Source organism: Lithobates pipiens, unplaced genomic scaffold (genome assembly GCF_037356315.1).
Source record: "Lithobates pipiens isolate NorthernLeopardFrog02 unplaced genomic scaffold, aLitPip1_a1.2 Scaffold_8, whole genome shotgun sequence".
Lineage (NCBI taxonomy): Eukaryota > Metazoa > Chordata > Amphibia > Anura > Ranidae > Lithobates > Lithobates pipiens.
This window is the reverse complement of record NW_027507903.1, coordinates 682669922-682697867: the sequence shown is the minus strand read 5'-3', so window position 1 is coordinate 682697867 and position 27946 is coordinate 682669922. Positions and strand designations below refer to the sequence as shown.

Genomic DNA, 27946 nt, shown 5'->3' with positions numbered 1-27946 from the left:
AAAGGACCCGGTCTCTTCCAGCTTAACTTGACGGAAGCTCTCAGGCAGACTACTTCACCTGGCTGAACCAGTCTCTCTTTCTTGTCTAGAAGCCAGACTTTTCCCACTACCTCTTCTGGGGCCTTCTCTTCATGTTTAAGGTCTCGGTACACCTGGGCTAACATTGGGTGCATTTTTGTGGACAGAGTCTTTTCCTGCTATAAAAGTGGTGCAAGTAGTCTTCTCACCAAGTCAGTGTTTGTTCCAATGATGAGGGAACTTCTGTCAGCTCCTGGCGGGCGAGGGCACACCACTGCCAAGGCATCAAAGGTTTCCGCCTTCCCTGCTTTACGTGGATCGAAAGTGAGCTTGACTGGCAGGTAACCATCATATGGGAACTTTTGTGTCCCTAATCCCCATATCTCCAGCTCCTCCAGCTTTTGTAAGGGCAGGTGCTTGAGATGCTTGTCATAGAAATCCCCGTAGAGCAATGTCACCTGTGCTCCAGTGTTCAGCAGGGCTTTGGTGCATATTCCCTCTATCTGGATGGGGACAATTAGAGAGGGCCCCACTAACTTGGGAGGAGGTCCACGGGAAGTGTCACTTTTGGTCTGCTTAGTGGCTTGTACCTTTGTAGTTGGCCCTTGTAGCCTCTCCTTCTTCCGTCTTGACTATTGCAGTGTCAGGGGTCTGGTGCGTATGGGTTGGATTGGAGTTTCCTTTGATGACTGGGCACCCAGTTGACTCCTTCTCTGGGGCCCTTTGAAGTTTAAAGCTGGCACTTGGGATTTTGTCCCCTTTCTTGGGCTTGGGCACACTCGCCTGAGATGTTCCACTCCTCCACAGTGGAGGCAGGTCATGGGTTCTTTTATCACTGCGGGACTGGTCAGTTCTTTAGGCATGGGAACCTTTATATGCGGAGGAATGTTGTATCTGGTAGTCAACAGAGTCATCGTTTCCAGTATTTCTTTCTGTCTCTGGAGCAGTTTTTCCAGTTCAAGCTGGCTTGTGGGTAAATGGTGAGTGGATGAAACCCACAGTCTCTGTTGAACACTTGCTGTTAGGACTCTGAGTTCTCTCGTGCTTTCTGGAACCTCTAACTGATGGACTTTGCCACTTGTGGTGCTGGGAGGTTGAAGCTTTCTCTGTTTCTGATCTCTCTCAGTCTCCATCTTGTCTGCCTCATTAACTTTCTCAATGAGTATCTCATCTGGTACTGCTTCAGCTGTAACTTGATGTAGTCACTCATCAGTCACGGACCTCCAGAATTTTTTCTGAACCAGTTCAGCTCCAAAGTGTTCTCCAGCGCCTTCCCCCTGTGATACAGACAACAGGCGGTCTTTAAGTTAAATGGCTTAGCATAAAAAGTTCTGGGGGGTTTCTTGACCACTCTGTGCCATATTTATTAGCTGGTGGAATAGTTCAGTGGCATCTTCCTCCTCATAATAACTCTTTAATATTCTCTTGAGCTGAGTCAGAATCAATACAATGGAATTCAATATAAACAATTTCAAACAATATACCTATAGATAAATACCCGGGAGCTCCCCTTACTTTTTAAGCGTGAGATCTCACTTAAAGTACTTGGTCTTTGGTCTTCTTGTCTTGTCGGGTATTTACTTGTATGCAAGACAAGTTGGAGCCAACACCCTTTGAACAAAAATCCACGGTTTAGTTGTCGGAAAGTCAGATCGTGTGTACAGGGAATTAGAATCAACACACAAAGCGGGGCTAAGGCACAAGTATGCACGAGGGCCCCCATAGCAAGCAGACTTTGGTGAATACGTCATGTAGTTGGGAAGTGACCCGGAAGAGCGAAAACATCTGAGGGGAGGTTGTGAAGAGGCCAAGTGGTGTGCCAGGTACACAGAGCAGACTTCACCCAGGAGCTGAATTTCATTGCACTGGACATAAGCAAAGAACGTCTCCTAAAATATGACTGATCTGTGATAATCTGACAACCACACACCAAATCCGTCTTTATCAGTACCTGTGGAAGTGATATGCAGCTCTGACCCTACCAGTGATTCGGATGACAGCTAATTGAGTATTTCAAGGCTTGAGATATACATATTTCTGGTGAGTGTGAAGCCCTTGGGGAGGGTGTCGCATGTGTTTTTGGATTTTGGTGTACAGTGCACGCTTTATTATTTACCACTAGGACCACCACCTGATTTCTGGACTTTCACCTCCAATTGTCCTTCATCTGTTTCTCATATGTTTTTAACCATATGAATGCCGGTCATACTATGGTCTGACAGGAGCGCTGCTATAGTATTGGATGGTGCATTATTATGGACTTCTGGACTGGATACTATTAGTTTATGAAGTACAACAAAATAGATTACACATTATGGAAGTCCCGTCAGATTGTGAAAAATATTGATCCCATTAATGGAGAACATGGAGGATATTTGATATAGAGATAGATTTTTGGTTTTCTTGTGAAATTCTCTGACCTTAGTTCACTTGCAGTGTTTATCCATAGATAGCTGAGCTGTTTACTCAAGGAACCAGAGAGAAGATTATCACCATAACGGTACACATTGCTTAACTTTTATTTGATGTCCTTGTGGTGAGCAATGAGGCTCTTTTTGTGTAGTTTTATTTTTGAGAAATAGTGATTTCGCAGATGGAGGTCGGAGGAGGAGTTATTAACTAGGACGAGACTTTATAACACCCCCCAATCCTCTCATCTCACCATTACCAGGAGGATTTCTGAGGGCTGAGACTGGACAAAGGGAGAAGGCTTCAGCCAGACCAACAACACCGTACACAGAAATCACAGGTAACACACAAAGCTGGGGAACTATGCTGAATATGTTTGATTGTCCTGGATAGGTAGAAGATGACAAAAATCTGAAATCCTGCAAATTCTTGATTCTGGTCAGTGACCAACAACATTAAAGCCATAGGATCAGTATGACAGCCAGGAACTCGACACCCTTATGCCCCGTACACACGATAGGATTTTCCAATGGAAAATGTTCGATGGGAACTTATTGACGAAAATTCCGACTGTGTGTTGGCTCTATTGGACATTTTCCATTGGAATTTCCATCACACAAAATTTGAGAGTTGGAGGGGGGTGCTCAATGTCTGCTTTGTCCAGGAAATAAGTTAGGACTAGGGATGAGCTGAACACTCCCCGGTTCGGTTCGCACCAGAACCTTCGAACAGACCAAAAATTCGTACGAACTTTAGAACCCTATTAAAATCTATGGGACTCGAACGTTAAAAATCAAAAGTGCTAATTTTAAAGGCTAATATGCAAGATATGCAACAGACAACACCAGCAATAAGGGGTATCTTCAGGTGTATACTGTGCTGGAGGCACACAACACTCACTAACTCCTGCAGATGCCTGTATTAGAGAACACCAGCAATAAAGGGTAGATACCGGTGTATACTGTGCTGTGCTGGAGGCACACAGCACCCACTAACTCCGGCAGATGGTTGTATTAGAGAACACCAGCAAAAAAGGGTAGATACAGGTGTATACTGTGCTGGAGGCACACAACACCCACTAACTCCTGCAGATGCCTTTATTATTGAACACCAGCAAAAAAGGGTAGATACAGGTGTATACTGTGCTGGAGGCAAACAACCCCCACTAACTCCTGCAGATGCCTGTATTAGAGAACACCAGCAATGTAAATCATCCCTACAAGACTGCTGCTGCTGATGCTGAGTGCCAGCCTCCACCTCCATGCTGACACAATCATCCTCCTCCTCCTCTTCCTCCTCCTCATCCTCTTCCTGTGTGATGGGTGGCATAGCAGGAACACTGTCTGGATAAAGGGGGCCTTGAGAGGCAAGGAAGTCCTCCTCTTCCTGCCTCTGTTCTGCCTCAAGTGCCCTGTCCATTATTCCACGCAGCGTATGCTCCAAGAGGTGGACAAGAGGTACAGTGTCACTGATGCATGCACTGTCACTGCTCACCGTCCTTGTGGCTTCCTCAAACGGTGACAGGACAGTGCATGCATCCCTGATCATGCCCCACTGGCGTGGTGAGAAAAAACCGAGCTCCCCTTTGGAGCTCAGCCAGCCGAGCACAGGCATTAAATGATCGGCGAAAATGCACACAGAATTTCCTGGCCTGCTTCAGGACATCCTGTAAGCCGAGGTACCTGCCCAAGAACCGCTGCACCACGAGGTTAAGGACGTGAGCTACACAGGGCACATGGGTCAGTTGTCCCTGTCGGAGGGCGGAGAGGAGGTTGGTGCCATTGTCGCAAACCACCATTCCTGCCTTAAGCTGGCGTGGGGTCAACCACCTCTCGGCCTGCCCCTGCAGAGCTGACAAAACATCTGCCCCAGTGTGGCTCCTGTCCCCCAAACAAACCAGCGCAAGCACGGCATGGCATCGTTTTGCCTGCGTACTTGCGTAGCCCCTGGAACGCCTACGGATCACCGCTGGTTCTGAGGACAGAGCACTGGAAGAGGCCATGGAGGAAGAAGAAGAGGAGGGGGTGGAGGAGAGAGGTGTGTCACAACCAATAGTAGCATTTTGGAGGCGTGGTGGCGGAACAACCTCCAACACTGCTGCACCTTGTCCTGCATCCTTCCCAGCTGCCAGAAGAGTGACCCAATGGGCCGTGAAAGACAGATAACGTCCCTGTCCATGCCTTCTGGACCATGAGTCAGCAGTAATATGCACCTTACCACTGACCGCCCTGTCCAGCGAGGCAAGGACATTGCCTTCCACATGCCGGTAGAGAGCCGGAATCGCCTTCCATGAGAAAAAGTGGCGTTTGGGGACCTGCCACTGAGGAACCGCACATTGTACAAACTCACGGAAGGGGGCCGAGTCTACCAACTGAAAAGACAGCAGTTGAAGTGCTAACAATTTAGCCAAGCTAGCATTCAACCGCTGGGCATGTGGATGGCTGGGAGTGAACTTCTTTCGCCGGTCCAGCAGCTGGGGCAGGGACATTTGCCTGCTATAATCGGACGTGGGTGTACTGCTAGCAGAGTGCCCGGAAGCACTTGGCTGTGACACACCTAATTCTACACCTTCATTCCTCTCAGACCAGGTTTCAGAGAGGACTGAAGGTCTAGTGGGGTTGGAGATGCCAGCTGATGAGGAGCAAGGAGAGGTCCACTTTGTTCTTTGGTGTGGGTCTTTGAGGTACGCTTGCCAACGAGCTGCATGGCAGGTCAACATATGTCTGGTCAAGCATGTGGTGCCCAAGCGGCTGATGTTTTGGCCACGCGAGATACGCTTGAGACATATGTTGCAAATAGCAGCGGTGTGATCTGATGCACTCGTCTCAAAAAAGGCCTACACCAAAGAACTTTTAGAATAACGCGCAGAGGCAGCGCCCTTCACAGGCGGAGCTCTGCAGTGTGATTCAGTCGGTGTGCTGCCCCCAAGCTGGCCCCCGGAGGGCATCCTGCCTCGTTGGACATGTGCCTCCTCCTCCTCCTCCTCCCCTCTCCTACCAGGCACCCACGTGGAGTCAGTGCCCTCATCATCCGCTCCCTCTTCATTGCTGTAGCAAACCTGGCAATATGCTGCAGCTTGTGGAACATGACTGCCAGATTGCTGTCCTTCTTGAGCATCCCCTCTCTCAGTACCCAACACTGTGCTCAAAGAGTTCAGGAGACTCCTCAGGAGGACGTGGTGGGTCTAGGGAAGGAGTCACTGATGATGACATTGAGACGAGGGAAGACGATGCGTTGGCAGCTGCTTTGCTAGTACCCTGAGACTGGGTGAGAGAGGATGAGGAGGATGAAGAGGGCTTGGTCATCCACTCTACCAAGTCATTGGCATGTTGCGGTTCAACATGTCCAGCTGCCGAAAAGAAGGACAAGCGTGTCCCATGGCCACGTGCTGATGACAATGCACCGCGTCCACGACCAGCACTGTTGTCTCTTGACACAGAGCCTGCTTGCCCTCTTTTATCGGCTCGCGCTTGTCTGCCTCTCCTTGCTGGCCTTCCAGACATGGTAATGGCTTGAAGGGAGTTGGGTAAAACAGCAGTTGGGTAGTGTATATTGTGCTGGAGTCACACAACACCCACTAACTCCTGCAGATGCCTTTATTATAGAACACCAGAGATAAAGGGGTATACTGTAATGGAGTCACACAACACCCACTAAGCCCTGCAGATGGCTCTATTAGAGAACAGCAATAAAGGGTAGATACAGGTGTATATTGTGCTGGAGGCACAAAACACCCACTAACTCCTGCAGATGCCTTTTTTATAGAACACCAGAGATAAAGGGATATATACAGATGTATACTGTGCTGTGCTGGAGGCACACACAACTTCCAATAACTCCTGCAGATGGCAAGTGGGCTCAAATAGAGAAGAGCTATGTAGGTGGATATAGCGGTGTGTACAGGGTACAGAGCATGCAGACAGCACGCACAAGCTCCTAACACTACTGACTGCAAGCTCTATTATAAAAGATAGATCACTAGCTATATAGGTGAGGTGAATATAGCGGTGTATACTGCGGTCAGAGCACACAGACAACAACCACTACAGAAGAGCAAGATCGAAAATCGTCCGATAATGATCGGTGTATACTGTGTTGAAGGTACACAGAACACCCACTAACTGCTTCAGACACCAACACACTACACTAGGCCGCCGCGCTGGTGGCCCTATATAGTGTGGGGCGTGTACTACACAGCCTGAGCTATGATTGGCCACAGGCATCCTGCCTGTGGCCAATCATGGCTCTCCTCGCTGCTGGCGCTGTGATTGGCCAAGCATGCGGGGTCACAGTGCATGCTTGGCCAATCATGAGCCAGCAATGCACTGCGATGATGCAGTGCATTGTGGGCCGTGAGCGCCACACGAATTTGGCGCGAACGGCCCATAATGTTTCGGAATTCGCCAAACGGGCGAACAGCCGATGTTCGAGTCGAACGTATGTTCGACTCGAACACGAAGCTCATCCCTAGTTGTATTAGAGAACACCAGCAAAAAAGGGTAGATACAGGTGTATACTGTGCTGGAGGCACACAACACCTACTTTAACTCCTGCAGATGCCTGAGAAAAGAACACTGTCTCTGCCTATCTTGCTCTTTCCCTGCACGCCGGAACACACTACACAAGGCCGCCGTGCTGGCGGCCTTATATAGTGTGGGGCGTGTACTAAACCCCCTGAGCTATAATTGGCCACAGGCATCCTGCCTGTGGCCAATTATGGCTCTCCTCGCTGCCGTCGCTGTGATTGGCCAAGCATGCGGGGTCACAGTGCATGCTTGGCCAATCATGAGCCAGCAATGCACTTCGATGGCGTAGTGCATTGTGGACCGTTCGTGTCATACAAATTTGGTGCAAACAGTCCACAAAGTTCTGGATATCGCCGAACAGACGAACGGCCGATCTTCGAGTCGAACAAGCGTTCAAGTCGAACACCGAGCTCATCCCTAGTCAGGACTTAGGAAAGCAAACATTGGGAGTATGTTATCCATGCTTCATGGGTGAAGAAAACTATTTCCTTCCACCCATTAAAGTTATCAAAATTGAACTGTTGCTGACCACTGCCCACCTCACTCCCTAATAACTGAGTTGTGCCAGCAGGGCAGGCATTTGAAGATCTCATTAGCCTCAGAGATGGTCTCCTGTAATGGTGCCAGTCAGTGGGCCCTTCACTACGATTATTTTACTGTGACTGTGACAAGTCATGTTTGTTGATGTAGAATGTACATTTGTCCAGGTATACATCTGAGTCTGCAATATTTGTGACTTTTATAGCCATTTCCACTAATTTAAGAGGATGCCCAGGTACCTTTGGCCATATAGTCCCATTCTTTGTCTAAACAAATGCTGAATTATTACTTAGCACTGATTACTATGTTACTATTACTATTTTACCAATATAACTATTTTTAATCATTTTATAGGTTAATCAGAGAGATGGAACTGGGTGTGCTGGTGTTGCTGTTGGTGGTCCCTGTGTCTCTTGCACAGGAAGGTAGGTGGCCGAGCCTACATACACTTGATGCTAGCAGAAACCAGTGATGTGTAATATTCCATGCTTTATGCTATTCAAATGCTCCTCTGCTTTTCCATTTATTTGTTATTTAAAGAGGTTCCACAGGGAAGAGCTGAGATGTTTCCACTTACGGTACTCAATCGATGCTTTGCTCATTGAATTACAGCCCTTAGATCACCGAGGTCCATAGGAGAGCCGGGGGGCCGGGTGAGGTGTGAGCCATGACCCAAATTCAGCCCTCCTGAGACAGATGGCTTGCTAAGGGTGGAACTGTCTCAGATGTCCATTTGGATCACTCAATACCTAGTCTACAGTAAGTGATGTGATGGGCTGATATTGAATACATTTGGATGCCAGGAGTCTGGCGCAGCATTTCTCTGCATGGACCTTTTGGGACAAGAAACGACTTAGGCTCCATGCACACTGAGGTTCATAGACGGCCGTCTTTTTTGGAGTTTGGGCGTTTTTTGTTTTTTAACAGCCAATCAACTCCATTCTGTTATCCTATGTGTCCATGCACACATGGAAGTTTCTGAACTTTTATCAGCAGTGGAGTTTATGGGTTAATTTTTGAACACCATAAAATCGCATTCAGGAGTCGTTTTTCAGACCACAAAAAAACGGCAAACGCTCATACGCCGATAAACGCTCAAAAACGTGGCTCACTTGCGTCTTTTTAAAGTTTTTGATCCATTGGAAAGAAAATTTAAAATTTCAACAAAAAAAATCGCGAAAAAACGCTAACCCTGAACAACGCTATTGCAAAAAACATTGAGAGACTCACTGCAAAGCTAGTGGCGTTTTCTCCAGGTGAAACGTTTTCCTATTTTTGGGTGGATTGTGGAAGGGTTAGACCCTATGTCATGTTTGTATTGCTGTCTGTATCCCCTCAGAATGAGCGAATGTCAGGGGGTCTTTAAAAAGTTTCCGCACTTTTTTTTTATATTTAACAGCGTAAAAATAAATGCAAAACCTTGTTGTTATTCTCACACTGTCCTGCGATACCAGTGACACCTACTGGCAACAGTGGGAAATGCACAACACAGTCAAGATTAGAACAGATCCAATAGACTATGGTCATTCAATCTGAGCTGGTTACAGCTCAGCCAAAACTAAATTTACCTTATAGCCCCATTTTTGGGAACAGTGGGCTACATATACTACACTGTTTCCCCGAAAATAAGACCTAGCGTGATTGTCGGTGATGGCTGCAATATAAGTCCTACCCCCCCCCCCCCCCAATAAGCCCTAGTTAAAGTCCTTGTAGTTCTTATTTTCAGGGTTGGGCTTATTTGGGGGGTAGGGCTTATATTGCAGCCATCACCGACAATCACGCTAGGTCTTATTTTCGGGGTAACAGGGTATGTGACAGTACGGATCCCTCTTCTAGCGATTGTCGCCCAGGATTCTCAAATAGGCAGGTTGAGAGGCTCCAGGAGGATTATTTAATTTGGGGGAAACAGTTTTTATCAGTTTCCTCTGTGGTTGGTAAAATCCAGTTGGGGACCTGGAGCCTAGAGATTTCATAGCTGTCTGGGTGGGATGGAGTCTCCAATCCTGGGACCGGGTTTTGGCTTGTTGATTGTGCAGGTGGGTCCTGGGCTTAGAGAAGAGCCAGGACCGGGGGTTCTAGGCTCCACCCTCCCGAGGAGTCCAGGCGTGCAAGGGAGTACAGTCTGACAGAGCAGACAGAGGCCCCAAGCCGGTGGGCTGTAGCAGCCAGGAAGCTGTAAGAGAGAGTGTCACCAGAGGTACAGAGTGGGTACCAAACAGGGACACAGTTACCGGGTCAAGAGGACCGAGATCAACGCCTGAACAGCAGTGCTGACCAGAGAGCCAGGTGGCTCGGTATTTTCCATTCGTTGTTTAATTATTGCTTTGAAGTTAAAACCCCTGTGTGGGAATCCTGGATGGACTGTTTTTTTTTTTTTTTGTTTTTTTTTACTTCAATAAACATGGGCCAAAAAAGCCCTCAAATTCCATGCCTGACATAGACTCAGCACACTGGTATCACAACGTCATTGAAATTTCCAAAATACAGAATAGGGGTTAAGAACAAAAATCTGTGGGGAATAACCCAAAGAATAGTGAATGAAAGCAACTTATTGTGAAAGGGAGGGATGGGGACGGAATGGGGGGGGGGGGGGGTTTGGTGGGGGAGGGATATAGGGTGGGAGGGGAGGGGGGTAGTGGGGAGGCATTTGGGGAAACCAAAGCTGGGATCTTACATAAGAGGAGCTATCATGAAGCTCAGGAGATATCAAGTACTTTTTCAAAAGGGAGGTAAAATTGTGAAATAGGTAGCACTTAGGTAGCACTTAACACCGGGTGGAGGGAGAGGTAATGAATATAAAAACCATCACTATAACTATATAAAAGAAGCAAGTTACATGAGGTACCAGTGTCCGACAACATTAGCAGTAAGAAGGTAGAATACAAAAGGAGAGGCGCCTCTGGGTGAAGATTTAAAAACAATTTTTTAATCACACAAAGTTAAACAACCGGCATTTCGAAGATTTAAAAGCGCAACGGATAGAACAATGCTGGAAGCGGGAATCATCAGATCAGCCTGCGCATCCTGCCGGCTGGGACACTGGCGGCTGTCATACCCAGAAAGCTGCTGTAGATAGAGGGCTGGTCATGGAGACAGAGCAGGTGGTGGAACACAGGCAGAGGATGATGACGTTACTGGCATGCTGCGGCCGGTTTCGTGAGCGTTCGGGCTGAGATGGCAAGTCAGCAGTGCTCCTTTGTCAAGCTGAGGGGGAAGATGTCAGGAGCGAATAGATAAAGAGCTGAAGGGGCGTGGCTAGAGTGGGGTAAGAGCAGGGGGGCGTGGCTAGAGCGGAAAAAAAGCTCCACAGACTGAGAGGAGGAGTGAGGGAACGAGTGAAGGCAGTGGGGGCGTGACTAGAGCGGGAGAAGAGCTAGGGAGGGGCATGGCTAAGACTGGAAAAAAACAAGGAGGGACATGGCTGAAACAAGACAGGGAGACTATACTGTGACAGACCTAGCCGGGACAGAGGCTGTTGGAGGGGACAGAATGCGAGCCTTTTGCCTTGCGATTATGGGCCCTGGCATTTGGGGGAACGGTGCTCTTGTGAGCTGTATGCCTGGGGACCCCAGAGGTGGTGTTACTTGGATTCAGATCCATGCCCCCCCCCCCCAAGACACAGACTCTGGATATGCATTTGCCATATTAGCAATGGACTGAATCACACTGTTGGGACACAAACTGTTAGATTCTAATGTCATCAACTCCAGCCACCTGTCTGTTGTGTAAATGAGTCTAGTCTGGCTTGTAAGAGTATTCCGCACATTGTTGTTTGTGCTAATTAACCCTGTGTTTATTTTTATGGTAATGTGTATTGAATAGTCAATCAGTGAGCTAGGAGACAAATTCTTACCCTGAAAAGTCCAATCTCTCAGACAACTAGTCTGGGTCAATGATTAGATAATTAGCTCATGCTAATTCGATTAGTTTTTAGTCTTCTACTGTATTATAAATACTTGTCATTTTGGTTCTAATAAATCAGTCCATGTTGAGCAGCTAAGCAAGTGTCGTCTTGTTTTGTGCTTGTGAGCGGTTGGAATATCTGATATCTATATTCAGGCTGGGAGGAAGTGGTATATGACGAAAGCACTCAATCGGAGTGTAGGGACGTTCCGTCACATATACTAAGAAAAGGAGTGAAGGGACAAGTTAAGGCTGGGGGGGGGGGTCGTGTCAAAGGCGGGAGGGAGAGAAACCATAGACAGTGAAAGTGGCTATGGGACGGAGAGAGGGAGAGAGATGACAGCTGTTGTCTAGAGGCTGATTAGCACAAATGAAGCTAGAATCTGATAAACTGTCTGGAGGCTGATGGGCACAAATGAATATGAATGGGACTACGAGAAGATATGTGATAATTGGATTGAATGTAGAGATAAATTAATACCGTATATACTCGAGTATAAGCCGAGATTTTCAGCCTCTTTTTTGAGGCTGAAAGTGCCCCCTCGGCTTATACTCGAGTCACCGCTGTCTGACTGCTCGATCAGCGTATCGAGCAGACAGACGGCGGACATTAAAATTCAAAAGCCGCGCCTCCTTCTCCGCCTCCGCCTGTGATAGGCGGAACACTGAATTTCCCAGCAGTCAGTGTTCCGCCTATCACGGACATCCGTTCATTCTCATACTACGGACGAGTATGAGAGGATGTCCGTGATAGGCGGAACACAGGCTGCTGGGAAATTGAGTGTTCCGCCTATCACAGGCGGAGGACGGAGGCGCGGCTTTTGAATTGTAGAATGGCCGCCGAGAAGAGCGGCGATCCATCGGCACGACACGGGACGGAGGAGGCACGGGACGGAGGAGGCACGGGACAGAGGAGGCACGGGACAGAGGAGGCACGGGACAGAGGAGGCACGGGACAGAGGAGGCTCGGGACGACGGCGGCTCGGGACGGAGGCTTGGGACACAGGTAGGCTGGACACACACACAAGGCTGCACGGACACACACACACACACACACACACACACACACACACACACACACACACAGGGATGGATGGATGGATGGATGGATACACACACACACACACACACACACACAGGGATGGATGGATGGATGGATGGATACACACACACACACACACACAGGGATGGATGGATGGATGAATACACACACACACACACACACACACACACACACACACAGGGATGGATGGATGGATGGATACACACACAGGGATGGATGGACGGACACACACACAGGGATGGATGGATGGATGGATGGACACACACACAGGGATGGATGGACGGACACACACACAGGGATGGACGGACACACAGGGATGGACAGCCATGTCTCACCCTCGGCTTATACACGAGTCAATAAGTTTTCCAGTTTTTTGGGGGTAAATTGGGGGCCTCGGCTTATATTCGGGTCGGCCTATACTCGAGTATATACGGTAAATGGAAATGAATAAAAATAAAAAATGCATAAAAAATAAAAGTGAAAATAGTAATAATAAAAATAATAAAGATAATAATAAATGAAAATGAGAAATAGGAAAAAGGAAAATTATATAAATATATAATATATATGGCAATGAAGATGAAAAAATATATAAATATAAAATAAATAAATAATAAAAAATAATAAATAAATAAATGGAATGTAAATATATACACACATATATGCACGTCTATACATATATACAGCCCGCATCACATCACACCAATATGCATTCATTGACGCAATATATGCCAGCAGATAATCAAAAACAAGTGTGCCTCTGGTAACGCACTTCACATTAATTTCATAGCACAACACGTCATGTACAATGAGAGATTAGAGGGCACACATGTATATAGATATACACACATATATACATATGCGCACACACATATATGCGTAGCATACTCCATGAGACACATGTAAATGTATACATGGATAAAAAAGGGGGGAAGTTCCCTACATGAAATATAGATAAATTCAAATTGTGTTGTACATGACCCAGAATAAGAAAGAGAAGGTTGGGAGGGAAAAAAAGGGACTGCAAGTTAAATAACAGTAGAGATTTCTATACTCTCATTTATACCCCCAGGAGAGAGTACATCTAAAACATATATCCAATATGTTTCCTTAGCGCAGAGTTTCTTGAATCTCGCTGCTGCGGTGAGGGTACTGGAGATCCGTTCGATCGCCCACACCTTCAGTCCTATGGCTTGATCTTGATGGCTTACTGTGGAGATATGATTCAAAAGCTGCATCGATTGGCCTTTGGGGATGTTCTTTATCCAATTGGGATGGTGGCAAGGCGACTACATGTGACAAAATCCAGCACATCAAAAATATTTTTAGAAAGATCAAGGTAAGTAGTCAGTGCATCCTGAAGAAGCGGGGGGGGGGGGGTTTCCCCTGTGAAACGCGTTGACGTCACAATCTCCCTTGAACGTCTGACTCTCCATCTGTGGATAGCCACTGGATACAATAGCCTGGATAGCCGTGTCCCGCACTCTCTTGCCAAAGTTTGCCCATGCCCTGAATCCCAGGCAGTGATGCAGCACGTACGATCTTTGACACGAGAGCGAGGGACTTGGCTATCCAGGCTATTGTATCCAGCAGCTATCCACACGCCTATTCAAGTTGTATGCAGTTATGTTATCACTCCCTATCCACCTGCGGGGGTTGGGATGCAGTGTATACCACGACTAATCCCACAGGTAATAGCAGGATAATAGAGTGATCTCTTGCTCAGCTGCCCGGACACCGTTTGATCTCTTCAGCCTAATGGATAACAGAAAATAAAAATGTGACAGATTAGAGTCACGTCCGCTGTCTGCAGAGCATTCACCCTCATACCCGGATAAGGTAGGTCACACTATAGGTACGGGCATTGCCAATTGTTCCCCCTGCTGGAATTTGGATTGACTCCATATCTGATTGATATGATGCTGTCAGGGCTGGGCTCAGCCCTTCCTTCTCTGAGCTGGGCTCAGCCCTTCCTTCTCTGAGCTGGGCTCAGCCTTTCCTTCTCTGAGCTGGGCTCAGCTCTTCCTTCTCTGAGCTGGGCTCAGCCTTTCCTTCTCTGAGCTGGGCTCAGCCCTTCCTTCTCTGAGCTGGACTCAGCCCTTCCTTCTCTGAGCTGGGCTCAGCCCTTCCTTCTCGGAGCTGGGCTCAGCCTTTCCTTCTCTGAGCTGGGCTCAGCCCTTCCTTCTCTGAGCTGTGCTCAGCCTTTCCTTCTCCGAGCTGGGCTCAGCCCTTCCTTCTCTGAGCTGGGCTCAGCCCTTACTTCTCTGCGCTGTGCTCAGCCCTTCCTTCTCTGAGCTGTGCTCAGCCTTTCCTTCTCCGAGCTGGGCTCAGCCCTTCCTTCTCTGAGCTGGGCTCAGCCCTTACTTCTCTGCGCTGTGCTCAGCCCTTCCTTCTCTGAGCTGGGCTCAGCCCTTACTTCTCTGCGCTGTGCTCAGCCCTTCCTTCTCTGAGCTGTGCTCAGCCTTTCCTTCTCCGAGCTGGGCTCAGCCCTTCCTTCTCTGAGCTGGGCTCAGCCCTTACTTCTCTGCGCTGTGCTCAGCCCTTCCTTCTCCGAGCTGGCTGTTCAGCTGTTGGCTGATTGCCAGCTCCCATCTCTCCACAGTTACTCAGCTGTTGATGATATCCTGCTCATCAGTCCTGCCTACCTAAGCTGTCCAGTCCAGAGGCTCTCTGCCTTCACCTTGGTCAACATCACAGAAACTATCTCCTGCGATCCTGTTCAAGACTTGCTTTGCCGATATCCCTTCTGGCTCCAGATCCTGCTTGCTGTTCCACTGCATTGATCCCTGACTTTCTAGCTTGGTTGACTATTCGTTCCGGTTACTGAACTTTGGTTATGTTTTGACTACGTTTGTTCTTTTTACTTTTATTATTAAACAAGCGTGATTTACCTATACTTCTGTTTCGGCCTGATTTCATGGTTTCAGACAGATGCCTGTTTATTTCCTGTTCTCCGGATCCACTCTGATCAGGATTTTTGAGGTGGAACTTTATCCAGCTTGTATCCAGCTCCTCATTTTCGTCCTGCTGTTTCTCCCAAAGAATTTTAGACTACTTACCTTGACCGTTGGATTTTTCAAAAAAATATATATTTTTTGATTTGTTTTGATTTTTGATGTGCTGGATTTTGTCAAGTGTAGTCACCTGCCTCTCCCTTGGGGAACAGTGGAGATTTTTCATGTTTTCATGGTCTTGCATATTTAGATATTTTATCCAGCATTTGTATTTGTATGCTGGAGTTGCATTTTTTAGACTCTATATTTCTATGGCTCTATATGTGGCATCTTTTTCTATGCTTGCTTTTGGTATAGATGTATATATTTTTCCATGTATCTTTGGCTGCTGAGCCCAACACTGTATTAGGGTGAGTAGATGAGTGCCAGCTGTTCATTTACAGAGGCCGGTTTCCATACCTTGTTGTTTATTTTTCCTCCTGAACCATACCAGACCACATGCCCCCAACTTGGGTTCTACCCCCATGAAATCATTTTCTGCAGCTATTACCTTTTGTACCACCACCCCCTCCCTTTAGAATGTAAGCTCTACGATCCAGGCCCTCCTGTACCTTTTTTATTGTACTATAATTGTGTTGTCCCCCCCTATACATTGTAAAGTGCTGCGTAAACTGTTGGCGCTATATTAATCGTGAATAATAATAATAATACCCCCACCCCATAGTACCTTGTCCCCATGTCTGGTATGGATATTAAGGGGAACCCCACGCCAAAATAAAAAAATATGGCATAGGGGCCCCCCTCAAAATCCATACCGGACCCTTATCTGAGCATGCAACCAGGCAGGCCGCAGGAAAAGAGGGGGGGATGAGAGAGCGCCCCCCCTCCCGAACCCAGGCCACATGCCCTCAACATTACTAGCTGCTGCCATAAAAAACAGTATTCCTCTTCAAAGTAGCGACGTAAAACCCTTAGTTAATTGTTCAAGTTTGAATCAACATGACTGCCATGATCTCTGGCTAGAGTTCTGTTCAGCCTTGAAGTACCCAGCTGCGAGTGGCTGCTCTCTGGGGGGAAATAGAGACTTTGCTAGACCTGCAGTTCAAGGTGCCTGAGTTCTTCACCTGTGCCCTCTATTCCCTAAGAGACTGTGTTATTTGAAGGTTCTTACTGCAAAATAAAACCTTTTTAAAGAGGACTTCATCTGTGTCAGTGTTCAAGTCGTTGGGTATCAACCTTGGGAACCCCTAGACGTGGAAGAGCAGGCCAAGAGAAGGTAACTGGTAAGCCCAATAAGTCAAGGCCACCCTGCAACGGGTTATGGCCGCTACAATAATAAAAAACGAAATTATTAAACGCGTCCCGTCCCGCCGAGCTCGTGTGCAGAAGCGAACGGATATGTGAGTAGCGCCCCGCATATGACAACGGTGTTCAAAACACGCATGTGAGGTATCACCGCGATCGTTAGAGCGAGAGCAATAATTCTAGCCCTAGACCTCCTCTGTAACTCAAAACATGCAACCTGTAGAATTTTTTAAATATAACCTATGGAGATTTTTAAGGGTAAAAATGTGTCGCCATTCCACGAGTTGGCACAATTTTGAAGCGTGACATGTTGGGTATCAATTTACCCGCCGTAATATTATCTTTCACAATATATTTAAAAAATTGGTCTAATTTTACTGTTTTTTTAAATCAAAAAAGTGTATTTTTTTTGCAAAAAAGTGCGCTTGTAAGACCGCTGCGCAAATACGGTGTGACAGAAAGTATTGCAACAACCGCCATTTTATTCTCTGGGGTGTTAGAAAAATATATATATAATGTTTGAGGGTTCTAAGTAATTTTCTAGCAAAAATAAAAACATTTTTAACTCGTAAACACCAAATCTCAGAAAGAGGCTCGGCCCTTAAGTGGTTAACAAAGGAATTGTCAAAAACTTGTGTTGTGTCTTTATTTACTTTTTTAAAAATTTTGGTGAATGGATAGGGGTACTATGTTCCCCTATACTCATTTACATAGTGGGGGGGTGGCTTGTTAAAGGGGGCGTCCAGAGTCTGATAAGCCCCCACCCGAAGACCCCCACAACCACCGCCCAGGGTTGTGGGGAAGGGGTCCTTGCCCCCATTAACAAGGCCCCATTTTGAGGGCATTGGGTCTGTTATAGTTCGGGGGGGGGGGGGCATTCGCTTTGCTCATCCCCCTATTTCCTGGCCTGCCAGGCTGCATGCCTAAAGGGCTTGGTATGGATTGGCAAGGGGGCCCCACGCTGTTTTTTTTACTGAATTTTCTATAGCCGACATTCTTTTGTTTACATTTCAGCTCTCAGCGGGGAAGCCTGTTGACAGCTGAAGAGTCATCGGTTGTTAAGGACATGGCATTCCAGCTTCCCAGCCCGCTCCTTAACAACCAGCTATCTTCACACAGAATTTGAATCGTAGGTCATTATTCGACCGGTCAAAATTCAAATCATTCCAAAAATGTGGAATTTGTTCGAAAACGAATAAAATAAACTAACTTCAAAAAAAAAATTCCCAAAATTTGTTACCATTTCATTTGGAGATTCGGACAAATCCGAATCTCCAAAATAACCAAAAATGTGTTTGCGTTCTGATACCTGATAGTGTTAGGGCTTCTATACTTCTACAACTGAAACCTTCAGTTGAAGGACCATTTGGAGATTAACATAATTATACCTTATATTGACTAACCGAGAAGATGGAAAATGTAAAAATATATATATATGTACATGATCTTCCTGATATACAGTATATGAGTATATACATTTTTCTTTTCTATCATCTATAAATAAATTCTGAGTTTATTGTCCACCATCTAAAGCTTTGATAAGTATCAGTAATGAGTTTTTTCTGTTTTCTTCCCTAGACATGGACGGTAAAATGTTCGTCTTCCCCAAAGAAACCAACACGGCTCATGTCATTCTAAGACCTACAATTACAGAGCCATTGCAGAAAGTCAGCGTCTGTCTACATACCTACAGTGAACTTTCACGTGGCTATTGTCTCTTGTCTGGTGCGACTTCAAAAACCACTGATGCTTTACTAATTATGTTCTACCCTCCAAGTAGCTATAATGTAAATGTGATTTATAGTGACCGAGGAGGCAATTTTATCACGGCAGACTCAGAGCTTCTGGACTGGAGGCACACCTGTGTGACTTGGGACTCCGACACTGGGTTGGTCCAACTTTGGGTCAATGGAAAGCTCTACCCCGGAGGAGTCTCCAGTAAAGGGTCTTCTATTGAAACTGCAATGAGCCTAATTCTGGGACAGAAACAAGGTTCTTACGGTGGAGGGTTTGATGCTTCTCAATCATTGGTTGGTGAAATAAGTGACGTCCACATGTGGGATTATGTCCTGACTCCAGAAGACATTCGGAAAGTCACCTCTGGTGATCTCCATGGAAATATTCTTAGTTGGCAGTCTCTACTCTATGAAATTAAAGGAGAAGTTCTTGTCAAGCCTAAAAATTTGCGTAAGTCTGTCATCTTATCTATTTACTCTTTGTTAAAGTAGCGAGGTCCCAGGCCTCCTTTAGTCCAATGAGAACCTCCAGAGCCAGGGATAGCTGACATCCTTCTGTATAGAGTGGGTTGCAAGGCATAGTGGGTGAAATGTAAGGTAGATTCATGGGCGGCAGATATTTCTTAAATGCAAAGAGATTTATTTTCTCTTGAACAAAGTGTTGGAGATAGGGTTAGGGCCAGGACACCCCCCCCCCCCCCCAGTAGTTGCAATGCCAATTGGCAGACTCCAAGACCTCTACAGGTAGACAGCCATGCAGGGAAAGGCATCCAGCGAGATACCCCATCTGCATGTGTAGGTTTGCTTTCTTCTATGACACTAGTCTTATAATACCATGTACACACGATCGGACTTTCCGACGGAAAAAGTGTGATTGGAGCTTGTTGTCGGAAATTACCGACCGTGTGTAGGCTCCATCTGACTTTTTCCATCGGAATTTCTGACACACAAAGTTTGAGAGCTGGATCTAAAATTTTCCGACAACAAAATCCGTTTGCGTAAATTCCAATCGTGTGTAGACAATTCCAACGCATAAAGTGCCACGCATGCTCAGAATCAAGCAGAAGAGCAGCACTGGCTATTGAACTTAATTTTTCTCAGCTCGTCATACTTTGTGTGACTGTGTGTATGCAAGACAAGTTTGAGCCAACATCCGTCGGAAAAAATCTGGTGGAGTTTGTTGTCGGAATGTCTGATATTCTGGGACAGGAACAAGATTCTTACGGTGGAGGGTTTGATGCTTCTCAGTCATTGGTTGGTGAAATAAGTGACGTCCACATGTGGGATTATGTCCTGACTCCAGAAGACATTCAGAGAGTCACCTCTGGTGATCTCCATGGAAATATTCTTAGTTGGCAGTCTCTACTCTGTGAAATGAAAGAAGTTCTTGTCAAGCCTAAAAATTTGCGTAAGTCTGTAAGAGCAGCACTGGCTATTTAACTTAAGTTTTCTTGGCTCGTCATACTTTGTTTGACTGTGTGTATGCAAGACAAGTTTGAGCCAACATCCGTCGGATGGCACACAAGACTGCTCTGCAAGCGTTACCTTCGCTGACTGAGTCCCTGGCTTGGCACCTGCTGAAGTTTCCCAATTCTTCACCGTCCCCGGTTGGTGAGAATAATGCTACTGTACTTGCTTCAGCTAGTCACTGTGGTCCCTGGTAGCAAGGTGGTTGGTCCCTTAGTGGCAACAGCTTCCCTTCTACCTCTGACCACGACAGGTCTTCCGGACGGCATATCCGGCACATCTGGTTGAACTGCAAGCCGCAGTCCCAACCCTATGCTGCTCTCTTGCTTCTGGATCGGGTGTTAGACAGCCTAGCAGCCATATGTAGCCAGGGTGGGCCCAAACTGTGGCTTATAAGCCCGGGCAGCACAACACACGTCCACCCAGATGGCCATCCAGGTGACGCAGAACCCCAACCACCTGACCTCACCCAAATAAATAGGCTCTCCCAGCAGGCCAAGGGACTCATGAAGATCCCTGCCCATTGGCTGAGATCAGTGGCGTTGTTAGGTGAGTGCTAGAGGGGTGACACCCGAGGGTAGTGGCGTAGCACCACCGCTAACAATACCCGCTGCACTGCCGCCGCTGTGTCTCTCAGCACGGAGCGGAATGAAGCCGCCTCCCCCTCCTCTCTGTTTACATCCACAGAGGAGGAGGAGCCGAGCTGTGTGTGTGTATGATTGTCTGCTGTTCTGAGGTATGTAAGGGGGGTTGTCTGCACTGGGGGGATCTGCACTGGAGGGGGTGTCTGTACTGGAGGGGGTGTCTGCACTGCAGGGTGTCTGCACGGAGGGGGGTGTCTATACTGAGGGGGGTCTGCACTGGGGGAGTCTGCACTGAGGTGGGTGTCTGTACTGAGGTGGGGGTGTATCTACCGATGGGGGGTCTTTACTGAGGTGGGGATGTCTTTACTTAGGTGGGGGTGTCTGTACCGATGGGGGGGGTCTGCTCTGAGGTGGGGGTGTCTGTACTGATGGAGGGGTCTGTACTGAAGGGGTGTCTGTACTGAGGGGGGAGGTTTATACTGAGGGAGGGGGTTCTATATTGATGGAGGGTGGTCTGTATTGAGGGAGGGGGATCTATACTGTGGGAGGAGGGTCTGTAGTTAGTGGAAGGGGGTCTGTACTGAGGGGGGACTATAGTTGGTGGGGGGTGACACCATTTTGTTTCGCACCGGGTGACACTAACCCTAGTGATGCCACTGGCTGAGACACCCTATTCATTCCTAATCTGTGCTTGCAATGCCTTTGTCTTATCTAATGTCACCAAATACCCGGCCATCTAGTGACCAGAAGAGGAAAGTGCAGCAATTCCAGACTTAGGATGAAATCAATTGATCCCTAACAATTGGCCAAGGCAGCTATACCTGGCAGGTAAATTTAGGAGCCACTCTGCCTAAACTTCAGGGTGCTACATTAATTATTGCATAACAGTTTGTTGTGTATAGGGCTGCATGGGGTGACCCATGTCCACAGCCAAAAGTGCCCACAATGGGCACGTGAACATCAGAACTAGACCACAGAGCAATGGAAGAAAGAGGCCTGGTCTGATGAATCCACAAATGGTTCGAGCATGATGATGATGACTTGGCCTCCAAATTCCACAGATTTCAATACAATCGAGCATTTGTGGAATGTACTGTAAAAGCAAGTCTGATTCGTGGAGGCCCCAACTCACAACATACAGGACTTTAAGAATCTGCTACTGATGATTTGGTGACAGATCCCACAGCATACCTTCAGAGGTTTAGTGGAGCCCACGCCTCAATGGATTATAGTGGGTGATCATAATGTTACAGCTGATTGGTGTATAATCTATATACAAACTCCATTCTTTCTGTGTCTGCTCCTTGTTCTAAAACTCCATTAGTGGTAGGAAAGTCCCTTGATTGGCCAATTGAAAAGATGACTAAAGGTACATTGGCACACTAGTTAGTGGATCTGAAAACCTATACACAAAACAAAAACGAATATACTGACCTTCCTGAGATATATGAGTGTATCCAAGTGTTTTGTAGATAGATTGTTATATGAACCAGTAATAATCTTTGTCTGTTTTCTTCTCTAGACTTGGAGAATAAAGTCTTCGTCTTCCCCAAAGGAACCAACACGGCTCATGTCATTCTAAGACCTACAATCACAAGACCATTGCAGAAAGTCAGCGTCTGTCTACGATCTTATACCGACCTTTCCCGCCCCTATACTCCCTTCTCTCTCGCTACTCCCGGGAAGGACAATGCCTTTCTCATCTACTTACAGCCTCCAAACACTTGTTCTGTATATATCAACCAGGAACTCACAAGTTTTAAGACAGACCCTGAGTCTTTGGAATGGAGACACATCTGTGTGACCTGGGACTCCAACACTGGAGTGGTCCAACTTTGGATCAATGGGAAACTCTACCCCAGAAGAGTCTCCATGAAAGGGTCTTCTATAGCGGCTGAAACCAGCATCGTTCTGGGACAGGAACAAGACTCTTTTGGTGGTGGGTTTGCAGCTTCTCAGTCATTGGTTGGTGAAATAAGTGACGTCCACATGTGGGATTATGCCCTGACACCAAGAGATGTAAAGAATGTAATATATGGTAGTCTCCATGGAAATGTTATTGATTTAAAGTCTGTAGTTTATGAAATCAAAGGGGAAGTTCTCATCCAACCCAAACCTTAATTCAACCGGTGTATAATGTTTGCAACCAGTTTATAATATTCATAAGTACAGAAGGTCATCTCTGGCGGTCTCCTTGGAAATGTCATTAACTAGAAGTTTCTAGTCTATGAAATCAAAGGGGAATTGCTTATCCAGTCCAAACCTTAATGTCAGTCTATCAGCTTATAATATAGACCTCAAGGTAGATTTACTAAATACAAATAGGCTGTTGACTTTGCAAGGGAATTTCCCTTAGTGTATGAGGTGCATCTCTGCTTACTTCCAACATTTGGTTTGGAGGCATATCTGTGTGGCTTGGAATTTCAACACTAGAGGGGACAAACTTTGGGTCAATGGGAAACTCAGAGGTGAAGATCTGCTGACTTCCATCATCCAATCATGTGCCAGTATAAAATACTCTTCTTTTTCTTGCATATAAATGGGTATTCTTTGCCAAGTGGATTGTCGTCACCTTGACTAAGCTAAGTGAAAATTATCTAGTAAACTGAAACACTTTTTTGCCTTTAGTAAACTAACCCTTCTATTATTTCTTTTTTTTTCTTTTAAATCAAAGAGGTTTTTATTGATCAAATACAATACCAGTTACAAAAATGGTAAGGAACAAGCAAAAAAAAACAAAGTTTTCCATTCCCGTACATCTGTAAACACATAAAGAGTTTGCAATGTCAGCATCCCTAGTGTGTTAGCATGTTGTATTTGCCTCTTACGAGGTTAGCCATGTCACCTTCCCTTAAAGCTGTTGCATACCCAAAATATGGACTACAGGTAAGCCTATAATAAGGCCTACCTGTAGGTAAAAAGAATATCTCCTAAACCTGTACGGTTTAGGAGATATTCACTTTGCACGCAGCCGCTGATGTCAGCGGCGCATGCGCTGTGAATGCCCGGCCTAAAGTGCAACTTCCGCTCATGGGAACCCTCCCCCCTCTGGTGTCACAGTTGGCACCTTTCAGGGGGGGGTGCAGATACCTGTCTAAGACAAACCAAAGACATGCTGGTAGGTTAATTGGCTTCTGTCCAAAATTGGCCCTAGTATATGAATGGGGACCTTGGATTGTGGGCTCCTTGAGGGTAGGGACCAATGTGAGTGTGCAATGTACAGGGATAGGGACAATTGTAGACACTCAGGTTGAACTGGATGGACTGGTGTCTTTATTCAACCTTACTAACTATGAAACTAACTAAGACAGGTATTTGCACCCACTTCTGGGCATAGACTCCCACGGGAGTCTACGCTTCTTCCTGTCCCGGCACGCTGTCTGCTGGGGCACACACGGGTCCCAGAGACAGCGTGGACCATTCCCATTGCAATGCACGACTCGCGCATGCGCTGTAGGGAACCGGGAAGTGAAGCCGCAGCGCTTCACTTCCTGATTCCCTCACCGAGAATGGCGACGGCAGCAGCCGAGAGCCGAGCGATGGATCGGTCTCGGCTGCCGACATCGATGGACCCTGGGACAGGTGAGTGTCCATTTATTAAAAGTCAGCAGCTGTAGTATTTATAGCTGCTGGTTTTTAATATTTTTTTTCCAGTGGACTCCCTCTTTAAGGTCCGGCAAATGCTGCTGGACCTTGCAGCTACAAAAACTCCTGTGCGCATGCACGGGAGTGACGTCATCGCGGCTCCGGCCACTCACAGCACTGGACCCGCGAACCCGGAAGACACGCCAAGTGCAAAATGTCAGCTCTCTCAGCGTGGATCGGGGTGAGATACCGGCGCCTCGTTCTAGTATTTCATAATGAGCTAGCATGCGCTGCATACTAGCTCATTATGCCTTTGCCTTATAGGTTATTTTTTTTTGCCATTTGTTTTTTCACCTGCGGGTATACAACCACTTCAATAACAGGCACTTTTAAACCTTCCTGCCCAGACCAGTTTTTACCTTTCAATGGTCTCACTTTTTGAATGACAATTGTGCCGTCATGTAACACTGTACCCAAACAGACAAAATTTTTATCATTTTTTCCCCCCACAAATAGAGCTTTCTTTTGATGGTATGTGCTAAAAATAAAAAAAGAACGAAAATGTTGAAAAAAAAAATAGTTTTTCTTTGTTTCTGTTACAAAACTTTGTAAATAAGTAATTTTTCTCCTTCCCTGATTTTTAGCGGGACTGTGACATTGCGGCAGACAGAGATTGAACACTTTTGACACTTTTTTGGGACCATTGACATTTATACAGCAATCAGTTGCTATAAAAATGCACTGATTACTGTATAAATGTCACTGGCAGGGAAAGGGTTAACACTAGGGGGCGATCAAGGGGTTAAATGTGTTCCCTGGGAGGTTTTTCTAACTGTGGGGGGAGGAGATCACTAGGAACAGAACATCTCTCTCTCCTCCCCTGACAAAATGGGGATCTGTTTGTTTACAAACACAGATCCCCGTTCTGGCTCTCTGTAGAGCATTCGCAATCATGCACATTTTCTCCCTCCCCGTGCAGGGGGCACACGCATGCTTGCTATAGCTGTTAAAGGAGCCGACGTACACCTACGGCGATTTGCAGGAACGAGGTGGCCTGCCGCCATATAATGACAACAGCTGGGTGGCAAGTGATAAAGGGGCTCCTGCTCATGCTCCAGTGCTAACTGATCTTTTAGCTGTTCCCTGTGTCCTGCTATTACTCTGCTTGTACCCCTGTTGCTGACTCAGCTTGCCTTTGACCTGAACTCGGATCCTGCTTCTGCTCCTGACCCTGGCTTCGTTCCTGACCATGTCTCTGTCCTATTTCTCGGCACCTTGCTGCCTGCCTGCTGTCGATCTCGGCTATTCCTGTGACCACGCCGCTGTTCCCGGCCTATCCGGTTTTCATCTATTTTAGCTCATCACAGCTAGTTCCTGTTTCAAGCCTGCGAGGAGCTCAGACAAGCTTTTCATCTGCACTAGGGTTGTCCCAATACCGATACTATTATTGGTATCGGTACCGAGCAAATGCTCCCAATTCTTGGTTCGATACTCGGGCAGTCAGAGGTGATCAGTGCCGCGGTGGGGAGGAGTTACAAGTACCAATCCCCCTGTATAGATTATAATATATCAGCTGACAGCCCCTTCTCTCCCCCCTCCCACGGCTTTCAGCTGCTATATTGAAATCTATACAGGGGGATCGGTGCCTGTAACTCCTCCCTACTGCTGCACCAATCACCACTGACTGTCTCCGCAGCCTCCTCCAGTCCTCCTCCGTGCTCCCCCGCTCCCCCCTCTGTGCTCCGCTCCCCCCTCTATGCTCCACTCCCCCCTCTTTGTTCCGCTCCCCCCTCCGTGCTCTGCTTCCCCCTTCCCCCTCCATTCTCCTGTCCGCCTTCGGTGCTCCGATCCCCCCTTTGTGCTCCTGTCCCCTCTCTGTGCTCGGCTCCCCCCTCCATTTTCTTGTCCCCCTCCGTTATCCTGTCCCCCCTCTGTTCTCCTGTCCACCCTCCATGCTCCTCCACTTCCCCCTCCATGCTTGGCTCCCCCTCTGTGCTCTGCTTCCTCCTCCGTTCTCCTGTCTCCCCTCCATGCTCCACTCCCCCCCTCTATTTTCCTATCCCCCCTCCGTGCTCCTGTCACCCCTCCGTGCTCCGCTCCCCCCTCTGTCCTGGATCTTTCAGGATGGAGAGTGGAGGAAGTAGCCGGTAAATCTGTCATTTACCGGCTCCTTCCTTTTCCGATTGAACACTGACTCTGTCAATTCATAACTAAGGCAGGCCATACTTGGTCAAATTTCAAAAGAATTTTCTTTTGAAAATCAGAAATTTTGTGTTGTGTTTCAATGTCACCTCATGTTGCTACAGAAATGAATTTTTGTGGCTGGGAATCTTTTTTATTTCTGGGAATTTTCTTTTCTCGCACATGCACATTTTTTTTTCCGATTACATTCCTCTTACAATTCTCCCACCATTCATTTGAAAATCGTTAGTTTTTGAAAAAAAATTCCAACAAGCCTGATTACTCAAATTCGATAGCTGCACGAAAATTGGCTGTTGCTGCAGCCTATTAATGGTGGGAAATTCAAATGAAAATTCTTAGAAAAGATTTTCGAAAGGAAACTCTTTCGAAATTTGACCCAAGTATGGCTTGCCTAAGCATTGTAAAACTGTGTTTATGATGCTTCAGTTTATGAATGGAGAGGAGCTTCTGTCTCCTCTCCATTCATCTCCAGTACAGCTGAGGCTACAAAGAACGAGACTGGGGAATCTCTGTCCTCAGTCCCTTTCCCTGTCTCAAAGGGGAGATGTCAGGAGTTAAGACCCCTGATAACTCACCAAAGCCCCCCCAACAGGGCTGAAAAAAATAAAATAAAAGAATTGTAATAAATATTTAAAACGTTAAATTGTCAAAAAAATAATAAAAACCACTGACACTATCCACTCCCTCCCCCCCCCCCCCCCCCCAAAAAAAAAACATTGTAAAAAATAAATAAAAATAAAGAAAGAAATAAGTTGTAAAAAAAATTGTAAAAAAAAAAAAAAAAAAACACTGCAATATTAGTGCCATGATCACATGACATTAAAAAAAAGTATCGTCTGCCGAGAAGCCCAGCCATCACTCTACTTAATGCTAACCTTCCCAAGGCATCGAAATATAACTGCAAACAAATACATTTAGTTTTCTTGGGAGTTAGGCTGACAATAGCCAAAGCATGGAAACTTCCCAGGGTTTCCTATAAAGCAGCTATAGGTAAAATTTCCTGGATAATGTCGCAAGAGAAACTCACCAGTATCCTACTGAACTCCACTACCCAGTTTGAAGCCACTTGGGAGCCTTGGGCCCATCACCTGGGCATTTCCCTCACACCCGGAGGGCGACCTTAACCGATTCCGCCCCTTCTCAGGGCAGTGCGCTCCTCGTCTGTTGACATGCTCCTCTAACTCTATTCCCCAACCCTTTCCCTTTTTCCCCATTTCCTCCCTTTTTTCAAGCCTTCCCAATCATCCCTCATGCCTTCCGGAGAAACTCTTCGGAACTTTAGCAAACTCACTCTTTGTTCAGAGGGCTAAGTAGCTGGAGATTGTTGAATGAGCATCAGAATCTTTTATCCACAGGTATCTAGGTCCTTCCCGCCTTGACGGGGGGAACAGGGGGCGAAGGGGGCTTCGCCTGGCACAGTATGTTCCCTATAGGGGTGCGGGTGTAGCCTCAATGGGCCCTGAAGGGAATTCCTGTCTCGGACAGGACTAGATAGCCGAGACGGAAGGAGTTTAGGCAGTTATGTAGAACGTAGCCATACAGTAATTTTTGACCTGATTGTTTTTTGTTTTTCTGGCTTTGTACTCTTCCTCCAACGCCTGCTATGCTTCTCTTGTATTTTGTAAACTCAATAAATTCTTTGAAAGAAAAAAAA

At 46.7% G+C, this 27946-nt stretch overlaps 1 protein-coding gene across 1 annotated transcript; it reads left to right on the top strand.

Moving 5' to 3' along the window:
• The first annotated feature begins 2629 nt into the window (after window positions 1-2629).
• Window positions 2630-27946, top strand: LOC143962131 (serum amyloid P-component-like). The gene is made up of 4 exons (XM_077471457.1): window positions 2630-2767; window positions 7848-7918; window positions 18297-18905; window positions 22028-27946. The coding sequence occupies exons 2-4, from the start codon at window positions 7861-7863 to the stop codon at window positions 22624-22626; spliced, it is 1266 nt and encodes a 421-aa protein (XP_077327583.1). The 5' UTR covers window positions 2630-2767; window positions 7848-7860; the 3' UTR covers window positions 22627-27946.